This window comes from Genypterus blacodes, unplaced genomic scaffold, assembly GCF_046128005.1.
Source record: "Genypterus blacodes isolate CSIRO-AG114 ecotype Tasmania unplaced genomic scaffold, CSIRO-AGI_Gbla_v1 ptg000002l_1, whole genome shotgun sequence".
Taxonomy (NCBI): domain Eukaryota; kingdom Metazoa; phylum Chordata; class Actinopteri; order Ophidiiformes; family Ophidiidae; genus Genypterus; species Genypterus blacodes.
Genome location: NW_027466816.1, coordinates 1,711,766 through 1,733,901, shown reverse-complemented (window position 1 = coordinate 1,733,901; position 22,136 = coordinate 1,711,766). Strand labels below are relative to the sequence as shown.

The window sequence follows — 22,136 nt, the reverse complement described above, 5'->3', positions numbered from 1 at the left end:
ACATATAGCCAGTCAGCTAAAACAATTGTGTTTGAAGGGACCATAGAGGAATATGCCTCTCAAATTACACATTCCAAAAGAAATGCAGCTCTGAAAAGTATTACAAGAAATGTAATGGACTATTCAAAGAAAAGAGCAATTGTTCATAGAATCATGAAGAATAGTAGAAGAAATACGTGGAGGAGGAGTAGATAGGAGATGTCTGGTCAATGGAGGAGAGTTAAGTTTGTACACAGTGGGAATCATTTAGACGAGTTACACTAACAATTAAAAGAACACACACTGAGAGAAAACAGAGATGTGCATAATAAGAAAGATAATATGGAGTCTGATTGAAAAGAGCATAACTGGACTAGAGACAGTGTCAGATGGGGGTGATTACACAGCGACAGGGGAGGAGCAACTAAGATATACAACCTGCTGAAAGTTACCAGAACAAATGTTGAAGCCAAGATTTGGGAAGAAGGGAGGATGCCAAAAACTGGAAGACTGTGTTAATTCTGCCATTTAACAAACCAGGGAAGGACATAAACAATGCAGCTTAGTGAGTTTAAACAGAAGGGTAGGAACAGCTGCAGATGGAGTCATATGGATTAGGGGAAGAGATCAGCAGACAAAATGAAGGACGGAATAGTGACAGAAGAACAGCAGTCTTAAAAATCAGAGCTACAAGTGATATGGGTAAAATGAAGAAGAAGTAAAAGAGGAGGAGCCAGGCGCGCTCCCGGCGCCTTTCGTGAGCTCTGATTGGCTGAGAGGATTCCACCCCGGGAGGTGGGGCCTATGCGCGCGCGCATTACGTATGGCTCAGACCAGAGCGTGATCGAGAAGTTTGAACAACAGATTAAAGAGTTCAAACTCTACGCTTTTACCAAAGTTCACTTGAATAAACAGCGGAGATACAGACGTCAAACAAACGCCGTCACTGCGTGCACAGAGACACGGAGACACACGAGGTGAGACACACGCTAACACAGCAACACCCAGGCAGGACCCCCGGGAGGTCTCAGCGCTTCAGGCCGTCCCAAGGAGCGCATCCGCCGGCATGGGGATAGAGTTCGCCCCGCTGAACATCCCGCTGCGGAGGAGACTGCAGACCGCCGCGGTGCTGCAGTGGGTCTTTTCTTTCCTGGCCCTGGGTAATATAACGTTCACCTCTCTGTCTGTCTGCCCACCCACCCACCTGTCTGTCTGCTCACCCGCATGTCTGTTCACCTGTTTGTCTCCACAGCTGTTTGTCTGCACAACTGTCTGTCTGTATGCTCAACTGTTTGTCTGTTGATGTGTCCGTGTTTAAATACCTGTCTGTTTGCCCACCCGCCTGTCTGCCTGCTCAGCTGCATGTCTGTTAGCCCACCTGTCTGCTCAGCTGCATGTCTGTTGGCCCACCTGTCTGTCTGCTCAACTGCATGTCTGTTGGCCCACCTGTCTGTCTGCTCAATTGTCTGTCTGCTCAGCTGCATGTCTGTTGGCCCACCTGTCTGTCTGCTCAATTGTCTGTCTGCTCAGCTGCATGTCTGTCCGCCCACCTGTCTGTTTGCTCAGTGACCTGTCTGTTTACCTGACTGTCTGTCTGCTCAGTTAGTCTGCACAAATGTCTTGGCTGTATGCTTAACTGTCTTTTTCTGTGTCTGCTCAACTACCTGTCTGTCTGCACAACTATCTGTCTGACCACACACGCACACACTAGTCTAAGTAAAGACCTCAGATATAAACTGTTTTTGGCTGATTAATAAAAACTACCCTCCATGTCTTATAATCTCAACCTGTCTCTCTCTCTCACTTCCTGGCTCTCTCTTTAGCTCAGTGCTGTCTTGCAACCTTCATCCTATTGGCCCTCTCTGATTGGTGGATGCTAGTCTTGCTGTATGCTGGTTGGCTGTGGCTGGACTGGGACACGCCCACTTGTGGTGGTCGTAGGTCACAGTGGGTGAGGACTTGGAGCATGTGGGACTACTTCAGGGATTACTTTCCTGTCACGGTGAGAACAACCGCAAACACTCATGGGAGGTGGCGTTAAATACTTATGTGACAAAGTAATGCCTGTCTCTCTCTCTCTTTCTCTTTCTGCCTGTCTGTCTCTCACCAGTTGGTTAAAACGGTTGACTTGGATCCAAAGAAAAATTACATTTTCGGCTTCCATCCTCACGGTGAGAGAGGCGCTCCAGCACATAGTCAGACCCTTTTCTCAACAGGCCCAAACTGAAAATACTCACCAGCCATGATTCCAAGGTCCATTTTACCGTAAATAAAGGCAAATCGTTGATAGGTTGGCAAAATACAACTGCAAATTTCCATTGTTTCCATTAGATTATGTTGTTGAATAACGCTATGGGAACCTTTGATACACAAACATGACAACTCCAACCGTCAACGAGGTTAAACAGGGAAGAGTAGTCTTGTCTCTATCCGGGCATCCATGTCCACGTCATTTCATTAACATCTTTCTGCTCTGCCTGTCTGTGTGACCACCTGTCTGTCTCTCAGGGGTCCTGGTTGCCGGGGGGTTCGGGAACTTCTGCACGGAGGCGACAGGTTTCTCTCGTCTGTTCCCTGGTCTGACGCCTCATCTGCTGATGCTGCCGTTCTGGTTCAGAGTCCCGCTGTTCCGAGAATACATCATGTGTGGAGGTACCGACCTGTCTGTCTGACTGGCTGTCTGTCTGTGTGTCAGTGCTTCTGTCTGTCAGTATTGCTGTCTGTCTGAAGGTCAGTTTGAAAACCAGAATTTCTAGACTTTCACAATAAACTCTTGCAACAGCTCTGAGTCAACACACACACACACACACACACACACACACACACACACACACACACACACACACACACACACACACACACAGAGTTCATAGCAGGATGTGGCAGAAAGCTTCTCTCTGATTGGCTGTCTGACCAGCTGCAGTGTCACTGAGGTTGTTTGGTTTTCAACAATCTCTGTTGCCAGTGATTACCATTGTCATTTTGGGCGGCAGTGGCCAGTTTGCCTTGCTCCAGGGCACTGCCGAGGTGCCCTGGAGCAAGGCACCGAACCCCAACCTGCTCCAAGGGCACTGGCTGTTTGCTGTGCCCCCTCCGGTGCATGTGTGTGTGGGTGTATGTGTAGGAGGGGGGTGCAACTTCAGATGTGTGTTGTGTATAAAAACGTGCATGAAATGTAGAAAAATGCATGAACGTGAATGTAAAATTTCTCAACTATGGGATTAAATAAAAGGTGTTGTTCTTCTTGTTCATTTATTGATTATATTATCATTTTAAGTGTAAAGTGCCAAAAAGTCTTGGTTGAACTTGAATCTGTAAATATATATAAATAATATTAAACAGGTAGACATTATAGTGAATTGATAATCAAGAGTAACACAACAATAAGTTTTTTTTTTTTTTAGTTAAAAATTCTGTGGTCTGTTTTTCTGAATCATAAATGTCTTGGTCGTGCATTACGGATCGTTCCAGCTGATCATTACTGTTTTATTAGTAATTGCGTTAGAATGTTTCCTTGTTCTCGCCTCTGTTTCTCTCAGGCCTGGTGTCCAGCACTAAGTCCAGTCTGTCTTACCTGATGAGTCGTCCTGAAGGCGGGAACGTGGCCGTCATTGCGGTGGGCGGATCTTCAGAGGCTCTGGACGCGCGTCCTGGAGCTCTGATGCTGCAGGTCAGACATCAAACACACTTAACCTGCAGTTCAACAAATGAACTGCCTGTGAGAGCGGAAACTAATGCCATTAGCACTGACAGTGTATTGATAGATTGACTTGTATTGATCAACCTGAATCATCTAATCATCATCTTATATTGGATATTATTATATAATGTTTTTTATCATTCTACAGGAACTTAATTGACCGTTAACTAATAAATATTGGTCAACTTCAGGCTGTTTGAGTGACGGTGGCTTCAGTTTCCCTCATGACACCAGGACAAAACAAATGAATGGCTGTTTTCTTCCTCCTGCAGGTTCGAAACAAGAAAGGCTTCATCAAACTGGCTCTCAAACATGGGTGGGTGGAGCTTAATTGATGGGAGTGGGGGAAAGGGGGGGGGGACTAAAACCTGAACCACTGACACGACAAAGCAACACTGTTATGACATTATGTGTGTGCGTGCTTGTGTGTCCAGGGCTCAGCTGGTTCCAGTTTTTTCTTTTGGGGAAAATGAGCTATTTGACCAGATGGAAAATCCCTCTGGATCCCCCCTGAGAAGACTTCAGGTCATTATTGCTGCCAACACCATAACACGTTAGCAACCACCTTACCTACACTGGTAAAAGAGTAAAATCAGAGCAAAACCTTAGTAACACAACCCAACACTGCAATCCCACCATAGCCACACGCACAAACATCATAATAAAGTCTTCTTAACCACATACCATCATCTACAAAAACCATGAAGCACCTGACAAACTTCTTACCGGCATCATATTTACATGTAAGGAACCATGGAAGAACAAAGCAACCAACAGAACGAATGTTTACTTCCACAGAACCGCCTGCAAAGCATCATGGGAGTGTCTCTGCCTCTGTTCCATGCTAGGGGAGTTTTCCAATACAGCTTCGGCTTGATTCCATACAGGAAACCAATACGCACTGTCGGTACGAAGCCACACGCTGCTATAAGACACTGCACACTGCTACACACCAATACGTACTGCTTGACCGTAGCAAAAACCATGTGTGTCTCACTCTCTCACTCTCTGTCTGTCTCTCTCCAGTGGGACAGCCTATCTCAGTCGTTCAGACTCCCTGTCCCAGCAGTGAGGACATTGAGTCTCTGCACAAACTTTATTTGGACAAACTGACTGAACTGTTTGAGCAGCACAAACATGAATTCGGTCTGGAGGACCACCAGCACCTCACCTTCACGTGACCTTCGTATGACCTGATCTGTCCTTTGCCTGACCCTCTGTCACAGAAGACCACAGTTGCCTGAACGTTAAACTTTCCGATTTTTGATTTCCCCCGCAGCTTGCATGCCAGGTGCCGCTCCTCAGCAGTACCATGCTAACAGCGATAGCGGAGTCCAGTGGTTTGAGTGAGGAAAGGTGTTTGTGGGCAGCGTCTCTGCTTGTACAATGATTTTTTCCTTTTGTTGTTGTTTTGTATTGTGTAATAAAACAATAGCAGATAGTGTCATTTTGTCATTGTAACAAGAGAAAATAATTATGTTTGTTTTTGTGCTGCTAATATTCAGATTAGATACTCGGAGGTAGCAATTTAAAAGTCAAATATTCAGTAGAAATTGCCTGCTTTTCTCAGATAAATAAAGTGAAGTACAAATGATACACTAAAGTATTCAGTTTTATCAAAGCAAATTGATGTCTTTTTTTCACAAGAGGTTTCATTGAAAGGTGAAATAACAATGGGCATGCAGTTACACAATCAAGTACTGATAGTTCATAATAATAATCATAACACTTGGATATTACACATGAAGGAAAACAGAAAGGGGACAAATAGAGGAGAAAAGGATGATATTGAGATGATATGTGGTTGCAAACATCTACCCACATTTGTCCTGGACCTCTGGGTCCATTTCAGATAGTCTCGACCCTGTTTATTACCTTAAACTGAATGAGTGCCTGCCACTAGATGTCACCATGGTAACAGATAAAGAAAAGAGAAAGAGTTTCTCAATATCTGGGTCGGGAGCCTGTGCAGGGCTTCCAGTGTGCAGAGGGATCGTCTCAGTCTCTCTTCTTGCCTTCTGGCTTCCTGTCTCTGTCCTCTTGTGTCTATGTATCTCTTCCCCATTTCTGTCTTCCTGTCTCTCTCTCTCTCTCCCCTCTGTTTTCTGTCTTTTCTCTCTCTCTGTCTTCCTGTCTTAGTCTCTCCATCTCTCTTTCTGTCTTCCTGCCTCTCTCTCTCTTTTCACTCTGTCTTCCTGTCTCTCACTCTTTTCTCTTAATTTCTCTCTTCTCTTCCTGTCTCTCTCTTTTCTCTGACACTCAGAGAGATAGAGAGGAAGACCGATGAATGTCGTTCCGGGTAAACAGGATGTATACAGCTCAGCAGCAGTTTGTTGTTGTTTTGATTTGTTGTTCCGCCGCTGTGAAGCCCCGCCTCCTTTCGGGCTGTTGGCTGAGAGGAGGATGAAGTGAGGAGAGAGAGGAGGAGGAGGAGAGGAGGAGGAGGAAGTGTAACTGCCGCTGCTGCTGTGTGATTCAGAGGAGGAAGAACAGGAAGAAGTTTGTGTGATGAGTAGAAAAGTTTGTTTTTGAAGAAGAGGAAGATGAGACTGAAGAAATGAAACAAGAAGGAGGAGGAGTTCTGTGAAAACTTTAAACTCCTTGCGCGCTACCGCTGCCTGTGTTTGGATTGCGGTGAGCTCGTTCGCCGCCACGCATGCGTACTAAACGTTGGTCTTATAAAACGTATAATGGATCTATTGTACCGTCCGGACCGCTGGTGACGTCACCGTCCACACCGGACCGAGTGGGAGGCGCGCGGCCGGTGAGCGGGAGCGCGCATGTGCCGTGCGTATGAGTGTTTGCTGATGCTGTGGTCATCCATGTCCAAATGTTGTATTACAAGGAAAAGTAACAAAGTACCACAGAGCATGTACTACTGTTTACAGTACACACTGTACATTTAGTCCTTTCCTGTTGTTACTACATCACCACTGATCCTGAAGGGTTAAAGTAAGAGTACTTATTATTTGTTTCCAGTGTGATTATATGTAAAAGCCTACATCTGACAGACGTACAAGAAGTACAAAGACAGGTTCAAGTAATACTGTATAAGTACTGGTAAAGTACAAACAGCGTAAGTAATCAGGTGCTTCTTTTGGTGCAACTACAATAATAATAAAGTAAAATAAAGTTAAGATAAGTAGTATTAAAACAGAGTAACTTGTAACTAAAGTGGGTAGAAACCTAGGTAACCATAAGGTCACTATAGTTGGAAATATTTAAGTAATTAGTAACTACATTTACTTGCAATGGAACTAACCGGTAAATAAAGTAATCAGTCGCCAAAGGTAGAAACTTAAATTATAAGCAACTAAACTAACCTAACAATATAACCAAGGAAACCACAAACTAAAGTAGGTAGTGGCTAAAGTGATTTGTAAGTGATTGTAATTTAAACAGGTCACAGAGCTTGTAGAACCTGTATCACACACAGACACACATGCCTGGCACAGGCTGTTCTTCTGGGTTGTGAAACACATGGCTGACTGAAGCAACCTGCAACAACCAGTATCAACCACACACACGCGCACGCACGCACGCACGCATGCACACACACACACACACACACACAGTAGTGATTAAGAGCATTGTTATTTTCGAACCTCTTTACGTCACATATGTGTGTGATTGTGATTTCAGTGTGTGTGAGGATGAGCAGCGGCTCCGGTAAAAAGAGGAGTGGCTTTCAGATCACGAGTGTGACCTCAGACTTCAACGCAGCACCAGCCAGCCAATCAGCTTCCAGCATTGTCCTGACGGTCCTCCAATCAGCAGGTTCAAGTCATCATGGATGCTCCTCTCAGCCAACTTCACCTTCCCTGAAAAGGAAGCACATATCCCATGATGCCTCGGGGCAGGGGACAGCCTCTTCCTCCAGGTTCAGAGTGGTGCGATTGGCCGGTCGCGGTGGCAGTGGGCGCAGCGATTCTTATTGCCGTGGACGATGGACATGCACTGATGTCCTGGATTGGCAGGAAGGGGCGGGGTTCAAACGGATGATTGACAGCATGAGGCATGCCCACTCCTTGGAATCCCTTGAAATGATTGGCCGGGGCAGAGGCAGTGATAGGGCTAACATCCATGTACGCTCCCAGACAGCATCCCACCTGCTGCCACAGCCAATCAGAGTCAGGGAGGGGACGGGACTTGTAGTGCGCAGCGGGCCACCGTCCCCGACATTTCAAGAGCCAATCAATGTCCGCCTCCTGGACTGCAAGGAACCAATAGGATTGCGGCCTTTAGACTCAACCCCTCCCCTTTTGTCTTCCCGCTCACGAAACAACATCCCTCCACCACTGCGATTGAATGTTGACACTACAGGACGGGTACACTGTTATTTTACAATTACTTTTAATTTCTCTTCACTTTCAGTTTCTGTTTGCTTTATCTTTACATTTACTTTTGTTTGAAATATACATTTAGCTGTTCTCCTGTCATTGGCTGAACAAAATTGCAATGTCACTATTGGTCTCAGTCTTCTATGTTCCTCCCTCTAGTCTGTCTACAGGCTTTCTCGCTCTCAACCCAGCTCCCCCCCATCCGGATCCTTCCATCCTGTTCAGACTTCTTCAGGATTCAGGCTGGATCAAACCATCTTCACGCTGCCGGGGGACAACAGGTCTGTCCCGAATATTTTTCAGAATCATTGGTATTCATTATAAATGATTAAAGTAACACCATCATAACTTTTTCCTGGAATTGTTTCTGTTTTTCTGCTGAGGAAAGTAAACATTTTAATGACGGCATCATCTGCATACAACTGTAGATTACAAATTCAAATGCTCTGTCAGCAACACAAGACAAATTATTTTGTATGTCAAGTAAAATTGAGCTTATTTTTATGGCCCAATATTGATGCTACTAAACGATTCCCCACACAGCCCAAAGTTCTATCAGTAGAAAAAAAGAGAGAGACAGTTCACAATAGCAAAAGAGAAAATGATCAAGAGATGTAACAATAAATTAAATACAAGTTGAGTCCTGAGGATCAGAAGTGTGCAGAGATGTGGTCAAAATGAAAATATTTAAGTATTGGGAGAGTTATTGAGAGTCAGAAAGAGAGAGACAGACAGAGACAGAGAGAGAGAGAGAGAGAGAGAGAGAGAGAGAGAGAGAGAGACAGCAAGAAAGACACAGAGAGAGAGGGAGAGAGATAGAGCAAGAGAGCAAGAGAGAGAGACAGAGAGAGGTATGATGTAATGAATATTATATATACTTATACGTATAAGATAAGGGTCGAAGGGCATGCGGTCGCTAAGGTTCCCAACTGCCAAATAAAAAAGGCTCTGTTAGCCAAGTCTCTCATGAGGCTCATCACAAGCCTGTTCTAGATGGGAGTCCGTGATGTAAACCCACATACAATATATATATAATAATAGTAATATAATAAATGATATTATATATATATACACATATATATAAATTTTAGATTGTTATTCGAATACTGCAATACCTCCAGTAATACTACTAAAAACAAATTAACACCACACACACAAGCACACACACACATTCAAGGAGTGGGCAAGAGGAGAATTCCATGGCAGGGATTCTATTTGCTGCGTGCAGTGAGTGGGTTGGTGCAGAAATGAAACAGTGTTTGGTTGTAGCCAATCAGAGACGAGAGAGAGTGTGTGTAGGAGAGTGAGAAAGAGGGTGGGGTCTCTGCGAGGACCTGATGTCTCTCTGACAGTGTTTGGTCCAGAATCAAGCCTGCAATGCTAGAAGTACAGATCCACAACAGCAACTGCTTCTTTGTGGAGAGTGATGGATCACAGCCAATCAAAGAGAGTCAAGACTATGTTGGACTGTAACAGGCAAACTCTGGACCTTAACGAAGAAGAATAAACGAGGAAAAACAGCCTGGACGTTCATGAGGAGGAACAGTCTGGACCTCAATATGGAAGAACAGTCTGCACATTAACAAAAAGGACAGTGTGGATCTTAATAAGCAAGAGTTTAATGAGGACGACTATTCTGGACCTGGATAAGGATGTATATTTTGGACCTCAATGAGGAATATCAGTCTGGACTTTAAGGAGACAACACAGCCTGGATGTTAATGAGGATGAACAGCATGGGCCATCTTGGATGATAGATCATACTTGATTAGTGTCATGTGATATAGTGTCACTTGATTGGTCAAAGATGTTCAGTAGTATAAAGAAAGTCATCTCAGTGTTGGAGACGCGACACCAACCTTCATCTTCAGTCCCTCTGTCCCCCTCTGACTCCTCCCCCTCTGCTCTTCCTCAGGGTTGTCCTCGTCCTCCTTTAACCCCGCCCCTCCCTCTCAGGAGTCTCCAGCTTGTTGCTAAGACTCCAGGAACAGGAAGTGAGAGTGAACTCCTGCATGCCGGTCTATTGCGACGTCATAGAAAGTCTAAAGGTCACAGGTCAGGGATCCGAGAATCCTGGCCTACTGCAAGATTGACGACTTTTAACCCCATTCAAGCTCCATCACTGATTTACGAACCCCAAACCATGACAGTGGGGCTTCAGAGGTCACTGACCCCGCCCTTCAGAGGTCAGAATCAACCTCAGGCATTCACAGAGATCCGGAGTAAAAACAACAACCAACGAGGACACCGCGTGACTCCGTCAGCCCCGCCCCCAACCCCGACATTTGACAGTGAAACTCATAACCCATGGCAACCGGCAGCCACGCCTCACCCACATTGGTCAGTGCCTGTTAGAGGTTGTCCCAGTGGACAGGGCTCTGAGGCTACCATGATGTCACTGATGCTGTTCTGCCACAGGTAACCATGCCAATGACCTTCAGGTTCAGGGCTTCTATGGGAGGTGTGGTCAGACACACCTGGAAGTTAAAGCTGTAACAAAGTTGATCTGGAAGCTGAAAGGGTTTAGGTGCACTCAGGTTGTGCACTAGTACGAGGGTGCATTGTAATCACCGCTGTTTTATATTCAAATAAAATGTGACTCTGACCATTCTGTCTCTCTGTCTTGTAGCGGCTCCATTCATGGTCAGATTGCCATCGACAACAAAATTGAGCAGGCCATGGTAAGACAGACCTGTACACATTCTATGTTGTGCGGTATCTACTATACCCCTGCACACCTTTATTGTACTTTAATTCTACTACTAAATTGCAATGTTATGGTGGTTTTGATGTACAGACACACTTGAAAATTACGATTCCAATGTCTAATTTGTGTGTGTTTGTGTGTATCTGGGTAGGACCTGGTGAAGAGTCACCTGATGCTGGCCGTGCGTGAGGAGGTGGAGCTTCTGAAGGAGCAAATCAAAGAGCTTCAGGAGAAGAACCAGCAGCTGGAGAGGGAGAACCACATGCTCAGAGCGCTGACACACAACCCTACAACGCGCAACACACACCGATAGGCAACACCCACCCTCAGACACAACGTGACAGACAAGAGAAGAAACAGCAGCTGGAGAACAGCCAATGCCACAGCAACACACACACCACACATTACAACCAAACAATGCTCGGCACTGATAAACAACAATAAACACTGCAACAAGAAGAACACACACACACACACACACACACACACTGTCCCCTTTATGATGATCGTTTTAACTGGAAATAGTTAAACTTACCAGAATGTGAAAATTGGTTGCCATGACAACAACTGATTGTTATGAATTTCAAATTTTTGATTTTTGATTAAAATCTATTCAGGGTGTGGTGTGGCTCTAGCAGATAGAGTGGCCATCTTGGGATCGGAAGGTTTGTGGTTTGACACCAGGCTCCTGGGAGCGTGTTCACACTGACACTCATTTCAGTGTCATGTTAAGCAATTTGGTCAAAAGAGTTATTGAAGAGCAGTCCATTTACAGTTTACACCAGTATCACCCAGCCAGTGAGGATGATGATATTATTATAAATATTGATTAGGGTTCTAATAAATTAATCATGTTTTACTAAACACTTGACTGATAATGTTTGGCTTTTGCGTGATGATGCAAATACATGACAAAATTAAATCAGAATATGTAATGTAATACAAATGTGTATTCTTTTCATAGATAAGTTAAAAAAAATGTTTTACTTGAGCCGGATGAGGGCGCTTGAAAATGAAAATGAAACGGAAGCGGAAGTGAGTCTGTATTGATGTGCACAACTGAAGCGCGAGCGTAGGAGGGAAGTTTAAAACATCAAGCAGAATAACGAAAACAAATACGACTAATGATAACTACGGAGATTCTTTGAGATGTCGTCGGAAACAGCGGAACCTCTGCTCCGGGTTGTGACCGAACAGACTGTCAGGTAAACAAGGCTGCGTTAGCCTTAGCATGCATTCAGTAACCGATATTCGATTTTATGATCCTGAAACTACGAAGCAGTGCATGAAACGACAACCGAAGACGTCCTTTATTATTCCAAGGGCCGCGCTTAAGTTCTAACTATTAAAGATCAATTCTGTTCTGATTCTCCTCCTCTGGATCTCTCAGAAGATGGTTTTAAATCCGCTCTGGTTCTAAACGCTTTAAATGTTGTTGTTTGATTCTAGATGCACGTAATTTTTCTGCTCTTGTGCTAATGGTTCTCGTTTTATTTTGAACTCTTATTTAGCATTATTTATATTCAATAAATGAGCACATAAACGCTTGTTTCCGAGTGTTTCGCCAGAATGTGTGCCTGCTCATTTCCCTCCACACCATTAGAACGGGAACTCAAACGAAGCGTGTAGAAATCCTCGTAGTTTCCATCCTGTACATTAGAAGAAATATTTCGTTGATACTGCAATTTACAACTAATATTGCCAATAGTTCAGTGGTATCTACAGATGATCTTGTTCACTGCGATGTACAGTATACTGCTGTATATTAATGATGTACTAATGATGGCTAATGATATAATTGTTGCTGGTTTGTCTACAGGATGAAGAGCTGCGCCCTCCTCTCTCCTGCCCCCTCTCCTCACCAAGCCCCACAGCCCCTCTCCTCCTCTTCTGTACCTCGCTGTCCGGAGCTTGACCTCTCCGTCACTCTCAGCCCTGACCCCAAGACTGCCCCTCAGCCCTGCCCAGTCAGAAAGTCTCAGTGGAACAATCAAGTGCACCAAAAGCCCCGTCTACAAGGAGGGGCGGCAGGAAGGAGAAACAAACAGGTAACGTCTCAGCTTCTCATTTTTACCTTTGACCCGGCCTTCTCATACTAGCTGTTCTGTCCTGATGACATCATTGACGCAAAACAGAACAAATGCTAATGATAAAAATATAACTATTTTACAAGGTAGTGAGTCCTAATTTACAAAATGTCTGTCCACTTCCTGTAGGTTTGTTTCGAGGAGCGCGTGGTCGTCAAGGTTACTGACGAGCATTGTAAAACGCTTAACAGCCAGGCCCTTGCCCAAAAACAGACAAATGGAATGCGTCACTATGGTAACCAACGTTTTCATCAGCATTAACTTTTCACTTACGGCGTTGTACATGCTGCTCTGCAAGGTTGCAGCGACAATCATACATTACAGAGAGCTAGACCTTATTTATTATATTGTTTCTATATTGTTATTCTCTCCTCTGATAGGCAGAGCCACCAGCCAGCGGGTGGAGCCTCCCATTGCAGCAGCCAATGCAGAGCCACAGTTCCTCGATGGGGCGGAGCTAAATTCGACACTGGCACTGAAGGCAGAGCTGGAGTCTGTTCAGGTTGTCCCTGGAATGGCTTCATTACTTCTGATTGCATCAGCACAACATCAACACACAGTTTTCACACCACAGAGGTCTGTGATGATCTCGGTCCAAATTTTACCACCACTTTCTTTAGAGCCTGAACTCCATGGACAGTTCTGTGTCAGAGCCAAATGTGCCGATTTAGCAAATTTAGCAATCACAGTTTCTAACGTTGCAATCGATAATGTATATAGTATGTGTTATATATTGCTAAGTATCTTAAGTACTTCGTCATTATTTTAATTATAATAGAGTATTAACTGTAAAACCTGGCCTCATATGCTGTAATGAAAGTGTTTGTAGCAAGCTCACATAAATTGAGTGATCTTGTCCATATTAATATTTTTACCTCTCAAGGCAGCGACCCAGCAACACATTCTTCACTCCTTCTGTTCTTGACTACACTTCTGAGTGAGGAACTTAAAAATGTTTTCCACCATGGGACTTGTTGGTGCAGGTTTTCATGATGTGTGATATCCAACAACAATAATAACAAACAACAACAATGACGACAAATAAAACAATTTATTCATTCAGCAGCACACATTCACTTTAGCTCACTTTGTTTAGCTCCCTGGAACCGCCTCTGTATACCCCAATACTAAAACTCATTGTTTTACAGACCGCTAAGATAAGAGATAAGATAAGATAGAACTTTTTAGGTAGAACTATTTATCCCAAGGGAAGTTGTTACACTCTAGCACACGCTCACACACATCTCCTGACATGGTACTGGCACCTTCTGTGCCGTCTGTGATTAAGAACAAAAGCACTACAAACATACTCTGAATACATCTAACAATAAGACGGAGATGGCAACGTGTACATTGTCTTCCAGGGTGCACACTTTGACTCCCACAAGGCCGTTCAGGAAACGCTACAGAAATCAGAGAGGACCAAAATCCTGATCAACAGCAGAGCTACAGAAGGTAAAATACACACACTCAAACACACACTCACAGTATTTCAGCCAACATCGCTCTCTCTCTCTCTACTTCCCTCTAGGTGTGAATGTCTCACGCTCCCAGCTCCTCTTCAGCTCATTGGTCAGTGTCGACGTACAGGAGGATCAGCTGATAAGCCAGGCTCTACAGGATAGGCTGGTGCTGGCCCCGCCTACACGTAACCATGGCCACAAGGTTATGACTGGGCATGCGGCTGATTGCCCGAGCCTGCTCGTCTTTTGGACCTCTGACCTGCAGCGACAGAAGCCCCTCCCACCAGAGGAGGAGCAGGTCAACAACGAGGCCTGCCCAGCCCCAGTCCCTTGCACTGCCCACTTGACCTTTGACCTATACAAACGACAGAGACAGTGGGAGGCCACACCCTGATACACATGCACACACACACACACGCTTACGCACTGTTGTAAAGGAGGGCTCTAATTGGCTGTTGATGCTGCATTTTTACATATGAATATCTGCGATGTCATTTGATAACAGGAATCTGATTGGAAGAGATCGTCTTTGTGGATATTCTAAACTTTGTAATTTTTACGATTGAACAAAAATAAAACAACACAAATATTGTCAAATTCATCCGATCATTTTTTTAAAGGTTGATGTCATCAATGCTTTCCATTGTTTGCTTCCCTCGTGCCATTAACTGATGCAAATCACACCCGTGGAAAAACAAGAACAACAAGAACTTGATGTTCACGTCGGGCTCGGTGGGCCTTATTGTCAGTAGAGCATAACAGTTCTATTTGTGAATCAAAGGGATACTTGATGTTCATAACTTCTGTCTTTGTGCTGCAGAAGCAATAACAACATACAGTGCCTATGAATAATATTCACCCCCCATAGATGTTTTCCTCTTTTATTGCTTTTATAAATGAAATCACGGTAAATATTATTTGGCATTTTTGATAATAATTAACAAAAAACACCTCTTTAATGTCAGGTGAAAACAGTTTGACAAAGTAATGTCAGTTAATAAAAAATACATAATGTAAAATTAACGATTGCAAATTGTAAAAACTACACAGACAAGGTTGAAAGATAACTATGTGAATGTTCTGGAGTGGTCGAGTCAAAGCCCAGACCTCAATCTAATCGAGAATTAGTGGTTGGACTTGAAAAGAGCTGTTCACGGCCGATCCCCAAGCAACCTGACAGAGCTGTGCCTGTTTTGCAAGGAAGAATGGGAAAAAGTTGCGGTGTCCAGATGTGCAAGACTGATTGAGACCTAAACTGCTGTGATTGCAGCCAAAGGTACATCTACTTAATATTAAATTGAGGGGGGTGAATACTTATGCAATTGTTTATTTTACATTATATATTTTTAATTAACTGACATTACTTTGTGAAAATCACTGATTATTGTAAAAAAAATCCTAATTGTATTGACCATGATTTCATTTATAAAAGCAAGAAAAAGGGGATCCATTAGGGGTCCATTCAAAGACCTGCAGACCTTCACAGAGAATCACAGGCATCTACACAGTGATACAACTAAAATAAATAAATGTCAGTGACCTACTGTATGTCACATTTCCTGAAATCATTACATTTTGTATAGTCGGTGTCAGTGTAACACCATCCAACACCAACCCTTCTGAATAGGAGTCTTTCACCTCAGGACTTTGCCTGTTGTTTGACATTTCTATGGCTCCTGTTTCTATAGCTCCAACCATAAAGATACAAAGTTTAATTAAGATAATCAGTCAGTGTTAAATTCAGTCCAACCAAAAACGTGTGTGACTGGTGTGACGCCCACTTATGTGTGGTCACAGTAGTGTGAATTGTTTTATTTTTTTCGTATGCTAGATGTATATTTTCGCGTTGCATGTGTAAGTGAGTGTGAACACTTCTTGCCTCTGTTCGCTAGTCTGTTTGCGGCAGTCATTTTATGGTTAACACACCTGTATTGATTTCCCTCATTCTGCTGAGCGAGGTCAAGCAATATGGACGTGAAGTTCCAGTCTCACTTGTTCTATGTGCTTTGCAGGTTAGTAATGGTTTGTGAGAAATATGTCAGGTTCCTTTAAACGAATGAAAACACGTTTAGAATTTGAATATAGGGAAAGTTGGTGTTGGTTGTGGCAAGGCGTGTTGTTTCGGGGTTAGCTCTCCAGCCACTTGTTAGAAGGTGCGCTAATTTATCTTGGGCTCCATGAATGTGTTTCGATGCTAATATCTTAAATGTTTGTTTTTTTTATAAATGTGTTGCTAAAAGTTAAGCCAGTGGTTCCCAAAGTGGGGGGCGCAGAGGTATTGCAGGGGGGCCGCGACAAGAGAGAATATTTTTTTGAAAGCAGAAATGCTGTTACACAGTAAAAGTTACACAGTATTACACCGTTAGACTTTTAATAATTCCACTGTTATGGTGATTTGTCATTTTATTATTTATTTGGTTTTGTCCAATAATAAGTTGCAGTTTTATAAACTGCCATGTTTAAAATAAAATCCAGTGGAATTTGGAAGCTAATGATGATAATTGATTAATACATTGATTCAGTCTTCCTGTTTGAGCCTGATGATGACAATGTGCAGCTAGCAGAGTAGGATATTGGAGAAGGTCTGTTGGAGGTACAAAATCCAAGAAAACCATATGTAGCTGAAATAACACAAAACATGCAATTACTCTACAGAAAGAGACAGCCCTTGGCAGCATACACTGTGTTGAAAAAGAGATCCCAACAGATTTACCTGTAACACCCAAACTACCAGTCACTGTCAACATGCTACATCATCATTTGCTGACACCAGTCCATCTCCATGGCAACCTTCTGTTGATCTCAGCCACCTTAAAAATGAACAACGGGCAAAAGTAAGCAAAATGCTTTGGAGCTTTTGCACGTGACAGTAATGATGAGGGTCCCATGCCTGCAAATGTCGATCACCCTGGAGGATGAAATCCCTGTGCAGAGAGAGTATTCATCAGTCCCAAAGCCGCTATTTAAAGAGGTAAAGGAGTACATACAGGAACTGTTAATGAAAGGCTTGATAGTCAAGTCCAAGTCCCAAAAGATGGCAGCCTGTGTCTTTGTATCGGTTATCGCCGATACAAAGAGTATTCCTGATCGACACCTACTACCCAGGATATAAGACTTGACAGATACCCTTGGTGGTTATGCCTGGGTAAGTATCCTGGACCAAGGGAAAGGATATACTGTCATGGTTTTGTGACTGAGGGATGTCGTCATTTAACTGCCTTCATTACTCCCTGGGGTCTCTATGAATAGGTTTGTATCCCGTTTGGCCTCTCAAACACCCTAACCCTAACCCTTAGATACTTATTAATCGTCTAATCGTCTTATTAATTTTGCATTCACAATTCACAGCATGCAATTGAAATTTATGTTGCACCCCCTCATATCACACACACAAACACATGCATTACAGAGGGGGTGCAGGGCAGCCATTATACGGCGCCCATTGAGCAGTTGGGGGTTCGGTGCCATTCAGTTCGGTGCCTGGCAACTCACCAGCTACCAGTCCACTTACTTGGTCCATACGGGACTCAAACTGGCGACCCTCCGGTTCCCAAGCTGAATCCCTATGGACTGAGCTACTGCCGCCCGGACTGAGCTACTGCCGCCTGTGCCTGTGCCCGCATGCTTTGCTATGCAAAAACATTAAATGAACATATTGAGGCTCTCCGCAAAGTTCTCCAGGCTCTTCAGTAAAACTGAGGCCAGAGAAATGTCAGCTCTGGTCAGGGATGTGGGCCGCCTCGTATCAGCTGAAGGGGTGAGGATAGACCCACAAGACCTCAACGCTGTAAGGACTATGTCAAGCTCCAAACTAAGCTAGGGAAAAGTCCCAAAACACAGGGAAAGCACTAAACGTCCACAGTTGTCCTCTCGTGAAGGGAGGCAGTGGCTCAGTGGGTAGTGCTTCCGCTTGGGAACCGGAGGATCGCCGGTTCGAGCACCTGCCGAGGTGCCCTTGAGGTGCCCTTGAGCAAGGCACCGAACCCTCAATTGCTCCCCCCTCTGCGAAGGGTGGTAATGTAATGTAAGTCGCTTTGGATAAAAGCGTCTGCCAAAATGATCGTAATGTAATGTAATGTAATGTGAACCTGTTGATTGGACTACTGAACATCAGGAAGCCCTTGAACACCTGATCACCCTCCTAACTAACCTGCCTGTCTTGGCGTATCCAGACTTTATCTGCCTTTCACGCTTCACACTGACGCATCAGACCAGGGCCTTGGTGCAGTCCTTTATCAGTGGCAGAACGGTAGATTGAGAGTCATTGGATATGGTTTGAGAACATTGACACCAGCTGAACACAACTACCATCTGCATAGTGGAAAACTGGAGTTTCTTGCATTGAAATGGGTTGTGTGTGAGAAGTTTCGGGACCACCTTATTATGCTCCACACTTCACCATTTACACAGACAACAATCTACTGGCCTATGCTATGAGCACAGCAAATCTCAACGCTGTTGGCCATCGGTGGGTTGGGGAACTCTCAAGACTTCCGCTTTGACATGAAATACAGACCTGGGAAGTCAGACGCTGATGCCGATACTCTATCTTGCCTTCCTTTGGATATGGAGGCCTATGCAGTGGCATGCTCAGAGGAGCTCTCAGATGAGGAAGTACGTGTTACATGGGATGGGAGTCAGGCTGCTGAACGGAAGGATGTGGCCTGGGTTGCTGCCCTAAACCTCTCTTCCCCAGACTCTCATCAACAGCCCCAGTCATACCTACCAACCATCAGTCATGATGACCTCGCACAAGCTCAGAGACAGGATCAAGCCATTGGCAAGATAGTTGAGTTAAAGGAGTCAGACACAAAGTTAACTGATGAATTATGCAGAACAATGCAAACAAATAAACAAAAGCAGCTGGTCCTTTTTTTTTAAATACAGGACACTTGCTCTGAAACCTGCAACACACATTCAAGATCCCATGGGCTGCATCACATCCAGCTTCCCCTTACAGCTAGTGTGTATTGACTATTTGCATCTAGAGACCAGTTGGGGAGGGTATGAATATATTCTAGGAGTAGTTGATAATTCTACTAGATCTGCCCAGGCATATCCTACAAGAACAAGAGTGGTCAAACAGTTGAGGAGCGTATCTTTGGCGATTTCATACCTAGATTACCCATCTTAATTGCACCACAACCAGGGTCGTGAATTTGAAAACAAATTGTTTGAAACGTTGCAAAAATGTTCTAGAGTCAGCCATTCCAGGACATCACCTTACCACCCTCAAGGCAACCCAGCTGAAAGGCTGAACCACACCATACTACAGATGCTGAAAATTTTGACTAAGAGTGAAAAGATGCGGTGGAAGGATCCCCTCCCGCATGTCATGTACCTGGCATGAATCTACTGGCTACTCAGGCACAAGCGACGAAGGACATAATAAACACAGAAGCTCATCTCTCCTAGCAAACTGATTATAATCAAAAGCAGCAGCGAGTTGGACTGATCTGTCTTTCACAGCCGCACCACAATGACAGTTGACAGTCTTCTTTTCCTGGGCTTAATTGGAGCGTCATCATTAGTGTGAGCGTGGCAGAGTCATCCAGTCAGCCACGGATAAAGGACAAAGTGAAAATGAAGCCGGTTGAAGTCGGCCAGTACCGCACCAATCAGCTGACTCAGCAGTTGGTTCAGATTTCTATCCTCTAATTCTAATTGGTTAACATCAAAGATGTAATTGCTTAACATCAATCATCAAAGATGTTAACAAATTGGTTGTGTGTGTGTGTGTGTGTGTGTGTGTGTGTGTATGTGTGTGTGTGTGTGTGTGTGTGTGTGTGTGTGTGCGTGCGTGTGTGTGTTCTCTGCCCTCAGGTTCCTGTTCTAACAAATTCATTTTTTCAAAATCACACTCGATATTTGATTTATTTCCTCTGCTAAGGAGTTTATGTTTCTTGTGTTTGTGTGTCTGACTGTCAGCAGCATATCATAAAAAATGGTAACCCATTCTCCTGCCAGACGTGCCCTGAGATGTGATGACAATCTGATCATAGGTTACCTCATCAGGACCTGAGAGAGAGACAGACAAACAGAAAGACAAAGATGCTTATTGTTTGATTAACTATAAATTTTCATAATTTGTTAAAAAATTATGTAATTTTTTGCCTGACAACAATGCTTTCCAGGGGGGTCCATTCTTCTCAGCATGGCACCACGAAGGCATACAATGTTTCCTTGATCTGTACTTGGATGGCAGTTACCTGTAAACCAATTACTTAAGAACTTCCAAATCAGACACCTTGCCTTCAGAAATTTCCAAACCTCTCTTCCCCTCCCCCTCAACTCATGTGTGAAGACCTGCTTACGTTCAAGACACCACTCTGACATCTATTGCCACATTCTGGAACTCGGGGACCTATCTAATTCCAAAACATGGGCGCCTTGGACGCTGAGCTCAACCTCCGACTAGGCATGGACTGGTGGGACGAAGTCATACTACATACTGTCTCGTCCTTTGCTCGTTTCGCTCTCATCCAGTTTAAGTACATAGGGTAAGTTTGTCTAAGTCTAGATTGGCTGAAATGTACACAGAAGTAGAGGACAAATGTAAAAGATGTTTGAATCCTCACTGTAATCTAAGCCAGATGTTTTTTCTTTGCCTGAGGCTGCACAATTACTGGTCTGGTTACTTCAACACATTGTCTACCATATTGGGAACAGGTTCAACCCTCTCCTCATATTGACATCTTCGGTACCCCATCCGACTCACACCAATTGAACACCGCGCTAAAAGAAATGATCATGTTCACCTCTCCGCTTGCTAGACACCGCCTGCTTCTGCATTGGGAATCCAGTTGGGCCAAGACGGGGTTGTGTGACACTGCTGGGATGGGTCGGGTCTTTGGGTGGGATATCTTCTCTTTGTTTTTTTCTCTCCTTGAGTCCCCTTCTGCCTCTTTTTTTCTCTTCTTCACCTCATCCTGTGATGCGATCTGTAGTTGCCTACACTGTTTTTGACATCATCCTGTAAAAACTCTACCTATGAGATCATTGCATCAACATCACTGATGCCATCCTGGACTCTGCGTCCACACTACTGTGCCAGTTTCTCACAACCTTCGGCGGCCGTGGCTTTCTGCTGTTTCTGTGTCAATTTACTTGAACTTTATATTGCCTATTTTGCCCTGGGGTCTAAGTTCCCCTTTCTCTCTATCCCTCTGGCTCTCTGCCCCTTTTAAAAAAAAGTTAAACAACAGCATAATGCGCTGTCACATAATTTTAGAGATTTAGAGATTTAACATGTTTAACCCTCTGATCAACTAACTCGCCACCCGTTCCTGAGTAGCTTGTGAAAGGCTCAAAGAATAAGTACATTTGAAAACACAATGTCACTTGGTAAAGCTGTTTAAATTTATATCCAATCAAATTCATAGACATCCCACCCCCCTGACTCAACTAATTCAAACAAAATTGTGAAAACTATATTTCTGCCAAGTCTGCCCATGGTCTTGTCATTTCCTGATATTTTCGAGAATAGAAAATTGTGGAAAAAAAACAATGATTGTGGTCCTTCACACACTCACTCTGTTAGTAACAGTATCTGCTGGAATCCTTTCCAATGTAGAATCTCTTACTATGCAGCATTTTAACAGGCAAATTGAGCCAAATTAAATAAAAAGTGAAATTACTAACATGATTTTAGACTCCAGAGGGTCAAAGTGAATGCAGGAGTGCTCAGCTACTTACAATGATTTAACAGTTAAATAAGGTCCCGTTCTGCCCGTCAGACTCCAATAAACTGTTGTGACTAGTTCAGTACCTAACACACTTTAAAGAATGCGTAGGATTGATTTTGTCTGTTGTGTGATACAATCAGCTGGTTTAATGTAATCCATTTAAAATTTCCTTTCT

The 22,136-nt window shown here is 43.9% G+C and overlaps 3 protein-coding genes across 7 annotated transcripts; all 3 read left to right on the top strand.

The window, feature by feature from the left end:
• Positions 1-823: 823 nt before the first annotated feature.
• Positions 824-5,120, top strand: mogat3a (monoacylglycerol O-acyltransferase 3a). The gene is made up of 9 exons (XM_076154726.1): positions 824-1,139; positions 1,803-1,981; positions 2,090-2,150; positions 2,488-2,631; positions 3,519-3,649; positions 3,952-3,995; positions 4,114-4,204; positions 4,478-4,586; positions 4,706-5,120. The coding sequence occupies exons 1-9, from the start codon at positions 1,046-1,048 to the stop codon at positions 4,858-4,860; spliced, it is 1,008 nt and encodes a 335-aa protein (XP_076010841.1). The 5' UTR covers positions 824-1,045; the 3' UTR covers positions 4,861-5,120.
• Positions 5,121-5,659: 539 nt separating this feature from the next.
• Positions 5,660-11,625, top strand: tsc22d4 (TSC22 domain family member 4). 5 transcript variants are annotated; one of them, XM_076154460.1, is made up of 5 exons: positions 5,661-6,313; positions 7,322-8,007; positions 8,179-8,300; positions 10,649-10,700; positions 10,878-11,625. In XM_076154460.1, exons 2-5 carry the CDS (start codon positions 7,333-7,335, stop codon positions 11,037-11,039), a joined length of 1,011 nt encoding a protein of 336 aa, XP_076010575.1. In that variant the 5' UTR covers positions 5,661-6,313; positions 7,322-7,332; the 3' UTR covers positions 11,040-11,625. The 5 variants fall into 5 exon arrangements, with proteins under 5 accessions (XP_076010657.1, XP_076010575.1, XP_076010502.1 ...); XM_076154387.1 differs by having other exon boundaries at positions 5,661-6,443; XM_076154233.1 differs by having other exon boundaries at positions 5,661-6,466.
• Positions 11,626-11,745: 120 nt separating this feature from the next.
• Positions 11,746-15,108, top strand: ppp1r35 (protein phosphatase 1, regulatory subunit 35). Its single transcript, XM_076154608.1, has 6 exons — positions 11,746-11,931; positions 12,546-12,774; positions 12,943-13,048; positions 13,194-13,315; positions 14,178-14,268; positions 14,345-15,108. Exons 1-6 carry the CDS (start codon positions 11,876-11,878, stop codon positions 14,668-14,670), a joined length of 930 nt encoding a protein of 309 aa, XP_076010723.1. The 5' UTR covers positions 11,746-11,875; the 3' UTR covers positions 14,671-15,108.
• Positions 15,109-22,136: the final 7,028 nt, after the last annotated feature.